This window comes from Dendroctonus ponderosae, unplaced genomic scaffold, assembly GCF_020466585.1.
Source record: "Dendroctonus ponderosae isolate FM_Combo_2020 unplaced genomic scaffold, Dpon_F_20191213v2 Dpon_F_20191213_1, whole genome shotgun sequence".
Classification (NCBI taxonomy): Eukaryota; Metazoa; Arthropoda; class Insecta; order Coleoptera; family Curculionidae; genus Dendroctonus; species Dendroctonus ponderosae.
In genome coordinates this window covers 13189802-13208783 of record NW_026017110.1, presented here as the reverse complement: position 1 = coordinate 13208783, position 18982 = coordinate 13189802, and the positions used below count along the sequence as shown (strand labels likewise).

At 33.0% G+C, this 18982-nt stretch overlaps 1 protein-coding gene across 1 annotated transcript in view; it reads right to left on the bottom strand.

Moving 5' to 3' along the window:
- Positions 1 to 2880: 2880 nt before the first annotated feature.
- Positions 2881 to 18982, bottom strand: part of LOC109535532 — a 38431-nt gene continuing 22329 nt past the window's right edge. Inside the window, exons 2-7 of the mRNA XM_048660487.1 lie at positions 8879 to 9084; positions 8613 to 8748; positions 7058 to 7191; positions 6876 to 6992; positions 6654 to 6786; positions 2881 to 5265 (exon numbers count right to left, since the gene is read on the bottom strand). Of these exons, the coding sequence (XP_048516444.1) occupies positions 5195 to 5265; positions 6654 to 6786; positions 6876 to 6992; positions 7058 to 7191; positions 8613 to 8748; positions 8879 to 9084 (797 nt within the window). The 3' untranslated portion in view covers positions 2881 to 5194. The remainder of the gene's footprint in view (positions 5266 to 6653; positions 6787 to 6875; positions 6993 to 7057; positions 7192 to 8612; positions 8749 to 8878; positions 9085 to 18982) is intronic.

The window sequence follows — 18982 nt, the reverse complement described above, 5'->3', positions numbered from 1 at the left end:
TGGATCAAACACAGCCATTTTTCGATCAGAAGCGATTATAAAAAAATGACTTTTCTTTACTGTTCATTTGTTTTACTTTTACATGAGGACTTTTACGCACATGTGCGCAAAAGCAAATGTGACAAATTGAACTTGTCACTGTTATTATATTTTTTGAAGTATTTTCATTAAAAAGTAACCGATATGCTTTTTTAATGAATTACGTAGGTTTATAGAGAACTATTGATCATAATTTTAAGTGTATTTCCAATTTGTAAATTATAACTTTGTTTCAGGTTCAGTCTCAAAATCGTTCAAATGGACTATTTTTCTGCGCTGGTCGATGTTGCCACACGCAAAGCACGATCTTTTTAAATAGCGCAAATGTCATGCAAAATATGCAACTTACACCATGCCGTGAAAGCGGCACTTTAATTTTCAACACTTATTGTTTCACTTTTATATGCTTACAAAAGGACACTTTTGAAAAATTATAAACGTCAAAAGATGACAATTTCAAAAATGGCACTGACATCAAATTTTAAATATGTGAAGTTGACGTCTTTTATTTTTAGTTATTTCTATTTATTATAACTTATTATTCGTGTTATATCCTTTATTCGAATAAAAAATATTGTTCGATACGAGGGCGAAAATCCGTTTTTCGAACTTCTGACGGATTGACACGCTCGACTTTTACGACGAAAAACGGCACTTTTCGCCCTTGTGTCGAAAACTACTATTTCGTTGGGCAACTTTGAGAATTATTTGTATATGCTATTACTAACAGATTTAGTAATGAAAAAAACGAAACATGCTTTTTTCATCCGTAATTACCAAAAAAATCGCATTTTACTGCTGCAGACAATAAACTACTCAATCAATCACTACATCATACTCATCAACTACACTTTTACGCGGATGTATCTTCTTGATATTTAGCTATCGAAAAAACTTATACTAACTTGGAAAATATTCCTCAAGTCTTAGCCTAGTTGGTCAGTAGATAGAAATAGAAAGATAGGACCATCAAGTCAGACAATCTCATTTCTGGTTCTCCTTGTCTCTTCAGAGACAAATATGCAGCTCTAAACCATTCGAGAATTTTGTGAACTGACACTTATACAAACGTTTCCGGAAGAGAAAGTGTATGTACACATCCCTGTAAATCGCCAAGCGATTTCGGACTATCAAGTACTATCAACAAATAAAAGCAAACTGTTTTTTAAATATTTTGCAGAATGTACTGAGGATCTAAGCGCAGATGATTGTCAAGGATATCATGTTACGTTCTGCATTTAAAGCTTTAAGAGAGCATAGGTGTAAATCCTTGTATTCACGGATTAATATAAGAGAAATACTTTTACTACTCAACTTTAATACTCATACTTAAGCTAAGCAAACCAAGCATGAGTATAGGTATATTAATTATAGATATCTTTAATTTACATCAGATGCTTCCTACGTGTCAAAAAGCTGCTAAATCAAAAAAAAACTGCTTGCTAACCTTGTGCTAAAGTTGTGTTGCAATCGCCCTTAGATCAAACGCCTACTCGTATCCTTGAATCGCAAAAATATGTTTTCTGAACTCTTCCACTTAAAGTATTTAAATATGATTTAATATTGCCGGGAAAATCGGGCTTTGATGGAAGCACGGCTCATAGCGCATACAAACAGAAATTTTCAGATAGAAATGCTAGTTACGGAATATATCTATAGATGTTGGGTTCTTTTACAAGCTTTAGGATCTGGACATAAACTCAATTCAGAAAATTGTTATAAATTTAAAAAATATATGCTTTGTATTTATAAGGCTAGCTAGAGAACTTATCGAACAATATCGGTGGTATTATCTACATGATTTAGTTCACAAAATTCTTCTACATGGATTTAACGTAGTTGATCATGCACTCCTATCCACAGGAGAACTTTCCGAAGAAGGTGCAGAATGAAGGCCTGGCCGGGTTATAAATGTCATTAAATTTTATTAAAAACCATTGGTAAAAAAAAATAAAGTACTTGCTTTTGCACAGTCAAAAGGATTGAAAAGTGGCACATGATATTTCGATTTATCAAGTTTACTCTTCATTTTAACATAACGAACAGTAAATTTGTATTCCAAAATATTAACATGTATCTATTTAACAAGTTGATTTCGAAAAGAAAATATTACTTTTTAAATTTCATATTAACGCTAAAACCCCATAACCGCATTGCCCATAAGCTGGGACCATTGCGCGATGGTTCCCAACTCACCTACCACATATCTTAGTTAAGAATATTAACCGCTTGCCGTAGCAAAAAAATCAGGATATATTTTTTATTTGGAATGCAACAGGGAATTTGAAAAAGAATTATAATAAATAAAAAATACAGTGGCGTGCTATGTTTTTCCTTTTCAATTTTGGTTGCGGGCAGGTACGCATCTTACTTGTAAAATTTATGGAAACTATTTTATTGCCAATGCAATTTAGTTAAAATATATCGATAAGTTTTAAAGAAACTTATCAATTTGGATTTTTATTTGTGTAAATCATTATAAGAGTGGCTATGAGCTAGAGGGTTGACTGCAGTAGTTTACCTGGTGCACAAATTTGGCTTGACCTACTGTTTGTACGATCGATTTCTAGGAATTTTGCCTTTTTGTTGCTCAGATGTACCCATGGTACATTTTTAAATTATCACCCAGTAGTTTCTTCTTTTATTAAGTATTGTAAATATGCTCCTGTTTTCAGTGTCAATATAATGTTATTTTACAGAAAAAATACTTTAAAGACAAAATAATGACTTACCTGACATTTTATTCCATCTGGCTCACACCCTGTCGGGTTTCTATTGAAAATTTCATCTTCTTGCATTTTTCAACTACTTGATATGTAAGGAAAATGATAAATCGAGAAACTCTATTCAATTGAATTGTTTTTATTAACAGTATTTACATTTAACATACACGTCTAGTTAGTTCCAAACCAATGAACATCATGAATACAATTGATTTTCTAACAGTTTATGAAATTATTATCATATTATAGGTATCGGATGAGTCGTTTATATCCTGTGCCACCTATACATACAGATTGGGAACGCAAGTGATTTACATTTTAAGGTGTTCTGTTAATTGTTTCCTTTACATTTCTTACACATTACAGCTCCTTAGGCTGTTTCAAATTGTGGATTTGAAATCTAAGTATTTTCTACCAACTTTCAACCATGTGTGACAAAGGCTTAGTTAGATATGTAGAACCACCTCAGATCTTGTGGAATATTACAAATAAAGTATTTGTCTATGATATGCGTAATCAGTTCTAGAAGATATCGATTTAATCACGGCTTGATTATTTTTATTTTATTTTATTTTTAGTGCCACCGCTCAGGCATGGTATAGCTTGCTGCTTTACCGTATTGAGTATTTGTATTACATTTTAAATTACCTATCGTCTGTGATGTTTAAATAGGAGAAAATTATTTTTTGCAGTTGACTTAAGCAAAAAGTTTCGGCACTTGCATAGTTTCATAGTGGTTATAATAAACGAATCACCCAGTACATTGTACATCGACTTATCCTTAGGGTTCTAAATGTATTACACATTTGATTGCAATTTCAAAAAGCCCATACATCTTCATTTACTCAGACGGTTCAAAAAATAATGAACGAGTAATAAATCTTAATAACCAAAATGATATATTTTAGTTCTGACAGCTTTATTAACTGATTTTCATTTTACGCAAGCGATGAACATAATGGAATCAAACGGTTCGCTTCAATTTCAACTGATCCATGTAAAATTGTCGATCAATCCATGTAATGTAAATTATTTGAAGTTTTCTCGGTAACAAATACAAATTACAACTTTAAGGAAAATATCCATTTTGTTCAGATCGTCAGACATTTGTGTGATATCAGATCTTAGTGATTTTTAGGAAGACAGTTTGCAGACGACTCATCCTTTTGGTTCTCGATGTTCTTTGTGTGTGTATCTTTCGCTCACTGCACCATTTCTGCTACCGATCAAAATCCACTTGCCATTTATTTATTCTCAATATCAGATGGCAGATCATCGCTTGAACTTGTTTTAAAATATGCAACTTGAAGACACAACTTTAACAACGATCGACAGATTTATTATCGCGCTAGTGCGGTAATAAGCATCATTATGGCATTTTAAAGAGTGCCAAATCGTAGACATTATATAATAGTTGTAGATAAAATAATTGAAAGCGCCAAATATCAATTTAACGAAAAACGTCTGTTGGATTTGAAAATATGTATTAGGAGTAGTGATTTTTCGTTATAAATTGTAAACCTATGATCTGCCAGATGTGTTCATAACAAATATCGTATACGAAAAACGTGACTAATATTATCCTGTGTAGATCCGTATAATGATTTTGTAAATCAGGTGTGGGAGGTAAATGTCAATGATTGAGTTTCAACGAAAGTGAAATAAAGCTTTATTTAATATTGCAAAAGAAGAATTCTCGAAAATATTTATCCGTTGCCAACACGAACTGCATTAACTTAGTTATTACCAGCTTGTTTCATTTATTCGTACTAGATATATACATCTGTATGTACATGTTTCGATTGTTTTGATCTTGAGACAAAGAGAGATGGAGTGCTGATGATTTCGATATAAATATAAATTAAATGTGCCAATGATATTTAACTTTCATATCAAATATGCATTGATTAATATGAGCATGGTGTATGGAAATAATGTTGTTCAAAGACGTTGCAAACAGCTTTTACTCGCAAAACTAATGCAACATGTTACTAATGTTACAACATGTTGACAATGAACAGGCAATTTCGGTTTTAGATGTTTTTACGTTTGTCAACTCAATATAATTTTAATAAACTCCATTGCTTGATTATTAAATAATGAAAAATATGAAATAACATAAGAAATGTCTGTAAAGTATTCCCATTTGATTATGCTTGTGCTATTTGCTGTTTTGTTTAACTTTTCGTCTAACTAAGACATAAATATTACGCCAAGTGGGTTTGGAAAATAAGTTTAATTAGTTCTATCCACCATGTCTGACAGCGACTTTTTAAATATTTTAGTATTAGTTCTTAGAAAATTATTGAATTCTCGAAGCGGCTAATGGGGAAAACTACTTGCCCCATTCCATTTCACCTTAGATAAAGAAATCATCAATACAAAAGTCCCTGTTATTCCGTATTTTGCTATTAACGCGAATAAATTTAGTTTTATCGATGCACATGCACTAGGAGAAGAGGTAATGCATAGCCGATTTGGCATATTCCCAGTCTTCGGCTACCTGTAATAAAGAAATAATTAAGACAAAACATTTCAGCTAGCGGTGCATGCGGTAGCAACTCGTTTGAAGCTGTTTGATTCTTAAATCGTCTACCTGCCCTGTTTTACAATAAGAAAATCTAATTATATCGAAAATTGAACAAAGAAAATTTTTAAACAAAAACGGAAATTTGTAGCAAATAATTAAAGAAACCAGTATAACTATGCAACGACTATCACTGTATAGCAATTGCTAGTATGGATGCAAACTACAGAAACTACACGTTTCATGGTTTTACAAATGATTAAAGATACTAAGAATAATTCGTTTTATAATAATCCTTTCGCCTCACCTGCAAAGATAAATTGCGGCAACTGTTGCCTTTGCATGAGTTGGCATTACGGGCTAATTTGTATCTTTCCTTGTTTTAGTAAAATAGGGTTGACAAAATAGAGGAAGCGTATTAGCATGGTTTCTATTGATTTAACAGCATCGAAGGAAACCAAGGTTAGCATCTAAATGTCTACTACGGCCTATAAACTATATTAATTTACAGTTCATATACATTAAGGCAGTTTTATCTTTAATGTGCAAACAAGTTGGTCTACAACGTGTCCGGCTTAGAACTTACTACTTTGAATGATTTTCATTTTGTTGAATATTTAGTTATTCAAAATACGTATTCGACTTATGATTTAAATCAATTTTTACTTGGAATCGTGGCTAACTACGTAAACTTTCATATTGCCAAATTTCAACTATTTGAATCAAATTGATAAAATTCAAATAAACAATTTCGTATTTAAAAAACTCTAGTTTGGAATATTGACTTAATTATGATTTGAGCTGTCGGTCACAGCATAAAATATCTGTCTTTATCAAGTTTAAGAGACTCTTCTGCGCTCATACTTTAAGGCTCGTTTTTAGCTGAAGTAAACAAACAAAAACAAAAAAATTACATAATTACTAAATAATCCCTGATATCAGTCTGGTAGTATGCTTTCCAATATTATGCTTTCAATAACACCAAATAGTTATATCGATGTTATGATTATTAAAAATAAGGAAATTATATGCAGGGTTAATCACAAAATATATTTACACACAAACTCAATGAAAATTACAGGCGACCTACCATATCATTTTTCTCCATAGCGGCTGAAACGGTATTTAGCCATCTAAAACTTAAATTTTACACGAGCTCAAGTTTTTCATATAAGAAAATTGGAATTAGCGTGGGTAGAAGTAAAATCTTGCATATCTGGAAAGCGCGATTAGGAAATGGTTCACTACCAAGTCAGTAAAATGTAGTGTTATATAAAAATCTGATAATAAAACGAAACATTTGCAAACCAAATTTCTACATGTTGCGCAATTGAGTAAGAAATGCACGGTACAAAATGCCATACCTGATCTAACATCCAAAGGACTCAAGACAGAGGACGGTCTAGGTTTTGCATGGCCTTCCTCAAACGTGTGTTTTCTTTCCCCTCTGTAGATCTTAAACAATGTGGCGACACAGCTCAAGATTGCTTTTCCGTCCTGCAAAATGAAAAATACAAAATGCTTAGCAAAGTTAATAATTGGGAAAAATAAGGAAAGAAATAAAACCAATTCAAGTGAATAATTACCCGGAAGGTATCATCCGTAACTATTAATTCCACCCCAGATGATGTTGAGTAGTAGTTTCGTTTACTCGGTGCAAACTCAGGATTGCTTTCAAATCTCTCCAAAAAGTTGTGCCTGACCTATACAGAAAACTTCGATAAGGTTTAACTGATAAAGTAGCACTTCGAATGGCAGTAAACTTTACCTTCATTCCATTCAAGTACCAGCTGATGTTTGCCGCTGGGTATGAAGGAAAAGTTGAACAATTTGCTTTAATATAGTCCCCTATATCGACTAGGTTTTTGTCTATAGCTAATAAAGGATCTTCGAATGGATAATCTGTAAGGAAAGTTACTAAATATATTTCACGGACAATCCATAATTAGAAACATAAAACAGCTTACGGATTTTCACTCACTTGCATTTTAAGTTCTAATTTATTATTACGCCTGTATATGAATGTATGGTATTTTGAGACTTAAAAGCGACTGATTTAGTCGCCACTTTATTCAGCTTATTTAAGGACACAATGCGATGCAGAGTTTAGGACATCAATTTCCGAGCTGATTTGGACTGACGGCCTAGATTACCAGATATGACGACGGTACATTTATTTTCTAAGTGATTTACTGACAAGACACCACAAACCTTGCAAAACCTTAAGAGTCATCCATTTGTACTTTTGGAAATTTTTTATTACAAACCGTAAATTTTGTTAGAACTGAAAGTCATTGTAGTAACAGTGACGAGTTTGGAATGAAACGTTTGGCGAGTGACAATTTAAAATTTCATTAAACCAGAATAAATGGAAATCTACTCATAAAGTTCATCAATGATTTGGCAAATATGATGAATTAAGGTTTACTCATTTACCGATTTTTGCACGAAACTGCAATCCTTTCATTTCATGAAATATTTTTATGCCAAATATCAAAAGCCAATATTTGTTTTTAGGGTATTTAATTAAAGGACGTGGTTTGGCAAAGCTGATGCGGATTAACCACATGATCCATAGGAAATCGGAAAACGGTTAAATATTTCAGCTGAATGGTTGTGTTGTGAATGTAGAAAAAAAAGTTTATCGACTACTGCTAATGTGTTTTCCCAACATAGCGAACTCGAGTAGTATTGGCACTACGCTCTTTCCATTTTTAACAAATTGAAAATAAACCGAGTTTTAACACCAGGAGAATATATCTTTGCACTTCGATGCAGCGATACAATGGTTGCCAACTGCATCCTTGTACCGTTCACTTACCCTGAAGTAACAAATGTTAGCCTTTTTTTACAGACAGATAAAAAAAAGTGAGAACAATTAGAAAAATTGTTTTCGTGTGTAATGGAGAATTAACTTTGAGATATGAAATTTCCAGTTTAATCAAAGAACTGATTGAAAACATTTATCATATGTTCCCTTCTAAAGTTCGCATTTTACTCTTTTATGCCGATATGAAATATTTAGTTTTACAAATCAATAGTTATTCTTTATATTGTTAACTATTTGAAAATGCTATTTTGGCTAATAATTTCTGCTCTTCTTAAGTAAAAAATTAGGTTATATCATCATATTTTCCCCTTAGAAATCTACGATCAAATTTTGACAACATTTGACCGACACCCTGTACATCATTCTTCTTTTCAAATCATAATTGAAGCTAATTGGTTCCTTAAAACTCGTGAAATATTTATTGAGACTACTAATTTTTTTATTAATTTCATTTTATTCAAAGTAATTTAGTTTCAACACCGTTACTACTTACCTACAACAAAAATATGAGCAGAATCCATTTTCGTATCGAAGTCAGGAGCATCTGAAGAAACTTCACACGTATACGTTCCCGATACCTCCACTTGTACATTCCGTAAAACTACTTCGCGTGAAGTGCTTTTATTCAGCTGAAATGTAGAAGGAACTTTCAAGAAAAACCGTTCTTTCTTAAAATTTTGATTTTTTTTAGAATACAGGTAAGTTTAAAAATAGATTCTGTTGCAGAATAATCGAAATTAAAGTTGCTTGCCAACTCACGTCTACATGAACCCCGGTCATAGGAAACACTTTAGAATGTGGAAGTTCTCGTGGAATAAACCTGTAGAATTCCTTGCCTGCTTTATACCATTTAACGGTATATAAAAGCTGATTCTCCAAATCGTAGTTACACTGTAAGATGATGGTGTCTTTTACTCTGGCAACTGCTGGTATGGTAACTTGAACATCTCGCAAACTATGGATCCCTATAAAGTATAAATATTCTTGAATAAGAAAAAAGTTTATATTGTGCTGTATTAATTGAAAATAATTTTGTAAAATTATGTTTTGATCCTCAAATTATTCAGACACTTTTTTTTCAAATAAGCCGTGAAGTCACATGTAACAGGTTTCCCGCATACATTTTCGAAAGTTGAATAATGGAACACAAAAACTGCGCGAGTTATGCTTGCTACGCCACTGTGCAAAGTCGGTATAATTAAATCAGTTGAAGAACCAGCTCATTCATTCATTATGTGCTCGAAAGTCGACCCACGAGCATCAATCTGTCAGCGTCCGAAACTATACTAATAATCATATCTTTTTGGAGTGAAATATACTAGCCCTGCTAAGTGCCTCTAGTCAAAAGTGTGTGGCTAGTGAACCCCGTACCTGAAATCACGTGATTTCTAAATGAAAAATAAATTCACCTGTGTCTCTATCAAGACACAGCCCCCATCGTCAAGATAAAGCCCAGTCTAAAGTCGTCATGAGGAAGAATGAGCAGAAGACCCAGGAAAAAATAAAAGCGCCATGTGAAAGTGACCCAGTGAGCCCAGAAGACAAAAAGTTAAGGTGCTAAACGCCTTACTCCGACGAAGAAGTAGAGCACGAGTTCCTAAAAAACATAACAAAGAACTCCTTAAAATGAACTAATTGCTCCGAACCAGGCTGGAAGCATTCGAAAAGGAGCTCTCCAGTTTTTTCACCCCCACCTCTACGACACACTCGACTGAATCCACTACAGAAACAATAAAAAATCTAACAATCCATTGAGGCCCAGAAAGCCTCCAATTTTCCCCCGCTGAAAATCCCCAGACAACCTCAAATCCCACAACAAACTTCAACCCCCAATACCAAGCCCAAAAAATGCCCCAACGGCATATCCATTTCCCCACCGAACCACTAACCCGCAAACCCATAATCCAGCTCCTGAAGACAAATCAAATACAGCATTATTCCCACACGCCCCAGGAAGACAGGAAACTGTCTTTCATTATTAAAGGCCTCGATGCCCGCATGGAGATCGAGGAAACGAATAAGGAAATAACCGCTCTGGGAATCTCCCCAGAAGAAACACACTTTTCCGGCTTGGGCACTCCAACAAAGCTTGCAAAGCAACATGGTCAAGGTACCCTGCCCAAATCCCAAATCCCACTTTGTTCAAATTGCAAACATACTAAACCTTAAAGTGCTCATCAAGCCCTAAAGAACCTACAATTCTCCCAAAATCAAATACATTCCGCAGGGTAAAAATTGGCAAAAGGTCGGACATACTTTATCCAATTGTGGCTCCAATCAGCTGCTTCAACTACTGCTGTTCCCAGAATCGGAAATTGAAGCCAAAATCAATAAGAGTGCGGCCTTAATTTCTAAAAATCCAATCCTGTAGCTACTAGCCTAAATCTTCCCCACCCCACCTCCTATCGCTTTCTCCAAATGGCTAGAGGGCCTGCCACTGCAGAATGCAGAAATTAACGAACCAAAACTGATCATTGTTTGCACTCAAGACAGAGTAAAAGTTCGAAAGAACTAACTCTCGGGAAAAAATCCAAAACACGGCTACAAAATCTGGCATCGCAGCGAGTAATGAAAGTGCGACCGTTATCTAATTGCGCTTGGGAATGTTTACCGCAAATGTGAGAGAAACGTTATGACTTGAGGAAGCAATTCTAAAGAACCGCGACTTATAAGACCTAAAAACATTTTTAGCGATATTTTGTCGGCTGGGAATATAATTTGCTATACGCAAAGTGAAAATATACAGGGTGTTTGGAAATTGCGATAGGAAATTTTTAAGGTTGATTATACATACTAAAATAATGGTAGCAGGTCATGTAACAAAAAATCGAAATCTGAATATTTTCCAAGTTACAGCTTATGAAATTTTTTTTTCGTTTTATTTTTAACCTATACTGAACATTTATTTTGCCGCTAGATTGCACTTTTTTTTGAAACGCTACATGTCGCAAAAAGGAATATGCCATTTTAAACATTAGGAAATACTAGACAAAAAATGTGCGCTCAACTTTCTATTACTTCATTCCAGTTGTCTTGTATTTAATTAGAATCGCAACAAATCAAGTCGTCTGGTTTTAAAATGCGACTTACTTTGAAGTACCTTTCAGGAATTTGCGGATATGCGTTTAGTTCTCGGCAAATGCCACAGTATTATAACAGAAGCTGTAAGATCTCACGCCAACAAAGGGTTAGAGATACTGAAGGGTGGCGCCAGGAAGATAGTGGACGACAATAGATGTTTGGGTTAAAAACCCAGAGAGATTGGACATAATGGCAGCTAAGCCTTCCAGGAGTCTTGCATTATCCTCTGGGTTGCTGCACAACAACAAAAACTTTTCCAGGCAGCAAATATATACCAAGGAAGGGCTACATTCCAACCACATATGTAAGATACACACGGCACAAGGACACATTAAACCAATCGCTTACTGAACGCCGGTACAAATTGAGTAGGAGTTAATTAACCGAATACGAAAAATACAAAAGGTTTCATAGTCAACGAATCCTGTTGACTTTACCGTTTATCCTTGTCTATCTTATTGTCAGTCTGTATAATTCCATGGTTACCGGAGTTTTTAATAATTACGAAGTAACAGGGATTTCCGTAATGTTAATTAGGCAGATTACATTGAAAAACATTGTTGCCTTCTTTTTGATATAGTTTCTTACAAATTTCTCAGTTTTTAATAACAATTAATTTTTTTAACTATTTTTTCTGTTCTCCTAAAATACCGCCAGAGGACACCTCTAGAGGAATGACGCCAATTTTGAATCACCTTGTATAATATTTCAAAACAACTTTATTGTTGGTCCACCTCGAAGAAAAAAAATATTTGCAGACATTATGACCGCACATGGTCCCGCATTTGGGTCGCAGCATAAATTAATATTATAATTTCATTCATGAACTACCAACGTGTAAATTATTAAATTGTATTCAGTGAGCGCTTTATAGCTTATTGTTGTTTGTGCGAGCAATAAAGGCAATTTTGAAAGATCTTTTGTTTGTCCGTGGCACAACATAATGACAAAAATCGAACAACAAAATCTAATAATTTATTTAACGGATCGGTTATTAAAATTTTATAAACAACCTCTCATTTCATTATCATTATGCTCATTACAAATTAATAATGAAGAATTATTTGTTGCAGTTTAGTACATTCGAATTAACGTACGAATTTGCACATACCTAATCAATATCTCAAAAATTTCTATCAAGCCAATGAATGGAAGGGCTTATATCAATGAATTGATCAGCTAATGCTTTTCAATGCGTTAATGTAGAATTGAGGTCGGGCATTCGGGTGTCTGTTAATTTATCTACATAGATTAAGGATGTGAATAAGCCCTAAACTTGTAGATGAGTTGGCGTAAAACTTTCCGAATAATTGTATAGATCAGTCGTTAGCCAAGATAAGTATCATACTTATGATGATTAAGTACTAACAAAATAATGATAAAATATAGGCGGGTATGCATTTCAATTATCATGGCTTGTTGAAAATATAGTAGAAGATTTATTGATAATTACTTGCATTGATTTGTTGCGCATTGCACTTTACCTGTAATCCAAATTTCATTTTTCGCATATCTTTTTTCGCACGCCAAATATCGCAAAAAGTAAAATGCGATTTTAAAGATTAGAAAAGGGTAGACAAAAAATGTGCACTTCACATGATTCGACAAATCTCTTGACACGACGTTTGACAAATTATTGTTATTATTGAGAAAGGCTATCCACTTGTAACTATGTATTGACTAATGACAAAAAATAATTGCCGCTTTGACCTTTCATCAAAAAATCGTAGCAGAACTTTTTTACTATCAAAAATTTAAATAACTGATTTATGGAAAATATTTTAATAACTTTTAGTTTCGCTAATATTAGTCTCACAGAAAATCTTTAAATCGAAAAGATTTAGGAAATTGCATTTCAAATAAAATCGCAGAATTCATTTTAACAAATTAAATGCCATTTCTGACATATGACGTGAAGTTGTGTTTTTTAATGAAAACCATATTCTATTCTGCCTTTAATAAACAGAGCATTTTATCACGATTAAGTAATTATCTTATATTAGTAATATAACATATCGTTAGTTTTTTTCTAAAACAAAGTGTCTCCGAATGATTTTTTATTTTTTGAATTTAGTTGATCGAAGTTAGCCTTGGAAAATAGTACAAGCCATACATCATTGTTTCCATAGTAACAAATAATAACCACATCTTTCCATTTTTTGCCATTCAAGTTTGAGTTCAAGTTACTTAGATATTTAAGTCAGTTTAATTGTAAAAATTGATTATTTCAATGAAGAAAAGTGCGACATGATTGAAACCAACACTAGATGTGATAAAAATGCTGGACGAGCCTCTGACTACTTTTGATAGGCATTTTAACAATCGTCTTTGAAAGCATTCTCAAAATTCTACGGCAGTTTGGGTGTTGGTATAGAAGCAGCGGAAATTAATGTTTTGGCGATTTTAAGCCAGTCTCCACGAATTTAAACCAGGGAGATTGCAGCGGAGCCATGCTAAAATCACAGATTTCATCCTTATAAATTATCAATATCCCAAAAGGGACATCCAAGGGATTATCAGCTACTTGTTAATTTTTGTAGACGGTATTGAAACAAATGCCAATACGACATCGTTGAGACGTAAAAACACAATTTAGAAAAATAAATATGGCAATTTAAATTAACTTAATGAAGCTGTTAGAGAATTTGAAAATATTGATGGTGGGTTTGTTAGAAAAGCAAATTATTCAGTTGTAAAGCCTTACAATAACAGTTATGGTTTCCATCGTTCAATTTTAATTATTATTTGTACTTTTTGATTTTTATAATACACACTTTAAATGAGTTGCCGTCTTAACGATGTGATAAATCACTGAAATCGTAATAAAATGCTTTTTTTAAGGCATAATCAAATATGCTTGCCATTTAAAAAAACACAAATTTATGTCATATGTCAAAAATTAAAATTAATTTGTCAAAATGTCATTTTATTTGAATTGCAATTTCCGAAAACTTTTCTATTTAATGTTTTTCTGTGACATTAATATTAACAGAACTAAGACTTTAATAAAAATCTGTAATAATTAAGTGTTTGTAACTATCTCTTGACAGCTGTCAAATCATGAGAAAACAAAATTTGTTTCGAGTAGACCATTCAAAATTCAAAACTGCAATTCTTTACCCTTTGAACCTTTTTCGTATCTGCTGTAGTTTCCAAGATCCGTGTACTAGCCATCGAAAAAAACTGACCCTGTATTTGAAAGCTATTAATAAAGTTTTGTTTCAGATATTATTGGAAATAGAATATATTCCAAAATGAGCTGTATTTAAAAACAACCCAGCAAATATATCTGAGTAGGTGCATGTAATGTTGTTATCACATTGTTGATGTCCGCTTAGATTTCAAGATTAGTTTGATCCTGGAGACATTTTGGGACAAAACTTTCCAAAAGTTCCAAACAAACGCAATGCTTGTTATAGCTATTGTGATCATTAAAGTAATTATAGAAAATACACATGTTTCTGTAGACATTGCGTAGAAGAACGCTGCCTTGACGCCTGAATAAACACTATAACAAATGTGAGAGTATTCTTATGACCCGAATAATTAGAGATGCTTTAGTAAGTTGCAAATATATTTTTGAGCAACTCCTATATTACATTAGGTTAAAATATTAATTAGGCCTAAATAGAATGAACAGCAGGCGGAAAACACCACCTGCTGCTATACATCAGAAATAAATGCCGCACGCTAGGTATTTAACAAAACGTATCTTCAGTTATTTTTCAGTTACAAAAAATTATTGCCCTAGACAAAGAAAATAGTTTGAAAAATTATGTCTGCTATTCTTTATAAACTTAACTAAGTGTTGCGAGGTGATGCACTTCATCACATCATATCTACACGACCCAAAGGCGCTTTGAAATCAAACACATGCAACAACGTTCCCTGTTCCTATCTGAGTGGTAGCCAACCATTCCTTTGAGATCTTAAATAGCTTCTCTGAAAAGTTACCAAATTCCTTTGTAGTGGAAATAATATTGGAACTTTGCGAGAAAAGTTCTGCGAGTTTTATTTCTACCTTTCCTGCACCGCGCGTAAATAACTTTCAGAACAGTTTCTAACTATGCTGATTGGAAGACATTGGCAAGACACATCCAGATTTGTTTCAAACTACGCATGGATATACATAGCGTCGAATAGTCTGGAACCGATTGAATATCACGCCAAATACGTCTTTGGCGAAGACTCTGACATATGGGACAACGAGCAATTTTAAAGTTTGTAATTGAAACTCTTCGAAGTCTTAGAAACTGCATAGCTTTGGTTGCAGTTAGGCATTCTGCGTTAAACATATTTGCCAACTCTAATTGCAAATTCATCATCGCTGCGATGTTGTAAGTGTAAGTCGATTGTCCCAAACCATAAACATTGCATTATAATCAAAATATTTTAATTTGGTGACAGTGGCCCAGTCGTAGCTACAAGATATACCTCCGTTATGTTGAGTTTATTGAGATTTTGGTAATATTTTTTTTTTAGAAATGGAATATTGCCCCATATAGGTTTTTTGCCTTAAATTATGTTTACAATGTTTCACGTAACAAAATATAAATCCAGTAATAAAGTGGAAGTATAGCAACAGTGTATTGTTGCTGTTTTAGTAGTGTTTTAGTAGTTGCTTTTGTAAGTAAATGTGCCAAAGTGTTTTGCTACTATGTTTAATTCGGTTCTGGTGTTTTGCACGGGTTAAGTGATATGATTTTTAATATGAAAAATAATAATATGAATAAAATTCACTATAATCTACTTTTGTTTGTCTGTCCCTAATTAATAAATATTAAATGCGTCAGAAATCTTTTATAGCTTCAAAAGTGCTATTTTGCTTGCGCAAAAATTGCGCTATTTGGAAAGCGGGCTGAAAACGTGCCTAGTTGATCTGAAAACTTCTGGCTATTTAACATTAATCATTGAACTCACTCAGGCAGGTTTTTGTTTTGGATTGATTTCGAGCCTGACAAATTTTCAATTTAGATTTTTTGCTTTGTTCATAATATCCGCTGTATTTAACATATCGAATGCAATTTTCCAAATAAACTGATCTTACTCCCTCGCAATCTAAAAATATCAATGGCATATCGATACAGTTCAATAAGAGCTTGCACAGTACAGTCAGACAAAAAAGTATAATTTTTATTCTTTTTTGTAAATTGTTTTATTTGTCAATACAGCATACATGATGATCGGTGCCAATTCTTAACAATCGATGTCGAAATTACATTTGTACAGGAAATTAGGTAGGAACGTGTTAATTGAGCTGGTGGAACAAATTGTCTGTCGCATTATTAGTTTACCGAACTACACAAGAAATGTTGAAATGTTAACGCTTCTGAAGGTACGGATTATGAACACATGCTCTCTAAATTTGAAGTTTAATATTACTGCTTCGAACATCGCAGGAGAATGTTATCGTAATTCCCCAGGCACTAATGCCACTTATCGAAATTGTGCCGAACATTTTGAATCTAATTTGTTATATCCGGCTTATTAACTTCGAATGCAGTTATTGCCACTGCAGCCGGAAGAAATTGGATTTCGGATCAAAGAAACATTCAATATTTAAGATACGATCATAAAATGATATATATTGTTCAGTTATTATTAAAATGGCATCAATTTTAAAGCAATGTTTTCAATTTGTATCTTACAGCAAATTTTTCAACAGCATCTCACATATTTATTATAGAAGTTGCGATTTATGGGCGACTCAGTCATTTCAAAAAGTAAGAATGTTCTTATGATTTATACGAATGAATGCGCAACTTGAAGAATTGTAATAGGAAATTTTTATATTATTTTCCCGACGACTACCACATAATATTTATTTAAAAAAATGCAAAATTGTAAAAACTTTTATGTCTACATAATATACGATGATGTTAATATATAACATACACACATACTTCTTATCTTTTGAGAATAATTATATATTTAAAAGTCGTTATCTTGATTGTATTAAGTCGTTTCCTACCTGTATTTCAATCCGTACCCTCATTACACTAGTTTTACGTATGCTTGTTATTGACTTATCCCAGGAAGTTTGGCGGATGTAACAACGATTCTCTTTATGGCCTTAGCGGTTTTAATTGCTGACATTGGTTGCCGGTTTTAATATTCGGGTCTGATGGGAAAGTTTTATGTTTAACGAAATTTTCCGGACAAAAATGTCCAAGACGCTTTTTATATCAGTGCATGCTCCTATGTACCAATACGAAAATCTGTTTCAGTTCAGAAGTATTTAGAAGAAATTTGTGCTTTACTATTATGTATTATTAGAGGATAATAATATACCTCTTCCGACATGCTCTCACTTATTATGACAGAAAATTTCTAAATAGCTCAAGAAAATTAGAAGTTTTTGCTGCTAGATATCTATTGACCGATTATCCCCACAACCTCTACAAATTTCTTTCAACAACTAGCATTACGGTCCATAAAAATATGCCTTTATACTATTTTATCTAATTTAGCCCTAATATAATAATTGCTTAAAATGTAAAACTTAAGATGTTCTGGCGGAAGCAGTTGCGTTATTGTGTATAAAAAGTATCTAGTTTTGCGTTTATAGTTAAGTTTGCTCACTACTCTCCTACAAAATTTCACGCAGAAGCATATGAAATATTACAATTGAATATAAATATAAATTATACTGTACATTTACATATATTTTATATTTACATAAAAGCTACCTTTTATGTAAACATGTACAGACATGAAATGTCGATAAATTTGTGTTTTTAAGCATTATATTATATTCTATTTCATTCTGTGTCAGCCTCTCTATGTCCACTGCTAAATCTTTTCTATCGCTCTACATGCTTGTCTGTCTTGAGCTTCCTGCCTCCAATTATTTCCCACTTGGAGTTGGATATCGTCACGCTATATTGCTTTAGGTGAAGCATTATACAGGGTGATTTACAACCGTATGGACACAGAGCAGGGGCGTGTAGAGGACCTCAAAACAAATCGAGTTTTCATTTAAGTTTTTTTTTCTCAAGTCCATGGTTAACGAGATTCAGGGTACTAAAGTTTCAAAAAAATGTTGGTATTTTCTCTTTAATTCGTACACTTTATGAGATATTTTGCTCAAAGTCTTAACGTAGGCTAATATTTAGACCCTTTTCCTGTAAGTAAGAAGACGGGTAGTGAAAATCTACAGGATGTTTTTTAGAAGCATTTTCCCCGAAAGTTTTTTGTGGTACGTCCCTGACCCGCACTGAGCAAATTTTTGAATTTGCTGTTCAATTTAAAAATTTTATGATCTCTTGCAGTTTTCGCGTGGATTTCTGCATTTTTGAGTTGTTTGTACAAATACAAGTGCATGTAGGGTTCCTGGATTATTTTCTATGAACTTTTTATATTTTTTTGTGTTCTTTTGTTCACATTTTTCTGTGAAAACTTCAAGTTCAGGTTTAAGTTAAAATATGGATGGCTGACTAGTTAATTTTAAAATTTATTTTTTTTTATTTAATTTAATTTACAATAATTGAGGTTTATCGGCTGTAAGATAATCCAAATAAAAATACGCAAAAATGTAACGAATGTTTCAATTTATTATGAAATTAATTTCTTTCACAAAAAAATATCAACAAAAGGACGCAAAAAAATATTAAGAAAATTAATGGAAAATCACCCAGGAACCTGGAAAATTTGAGCAAAATATCTCATAAACTGTAGGAATTAGTGAGATTATTTCACTCATCCATAGCAACGCCATAGGGCAAAAAAGGTATTAATAAACGGTAATTCGATAATTTTCAAAAAAACTTACAGCGATAATTT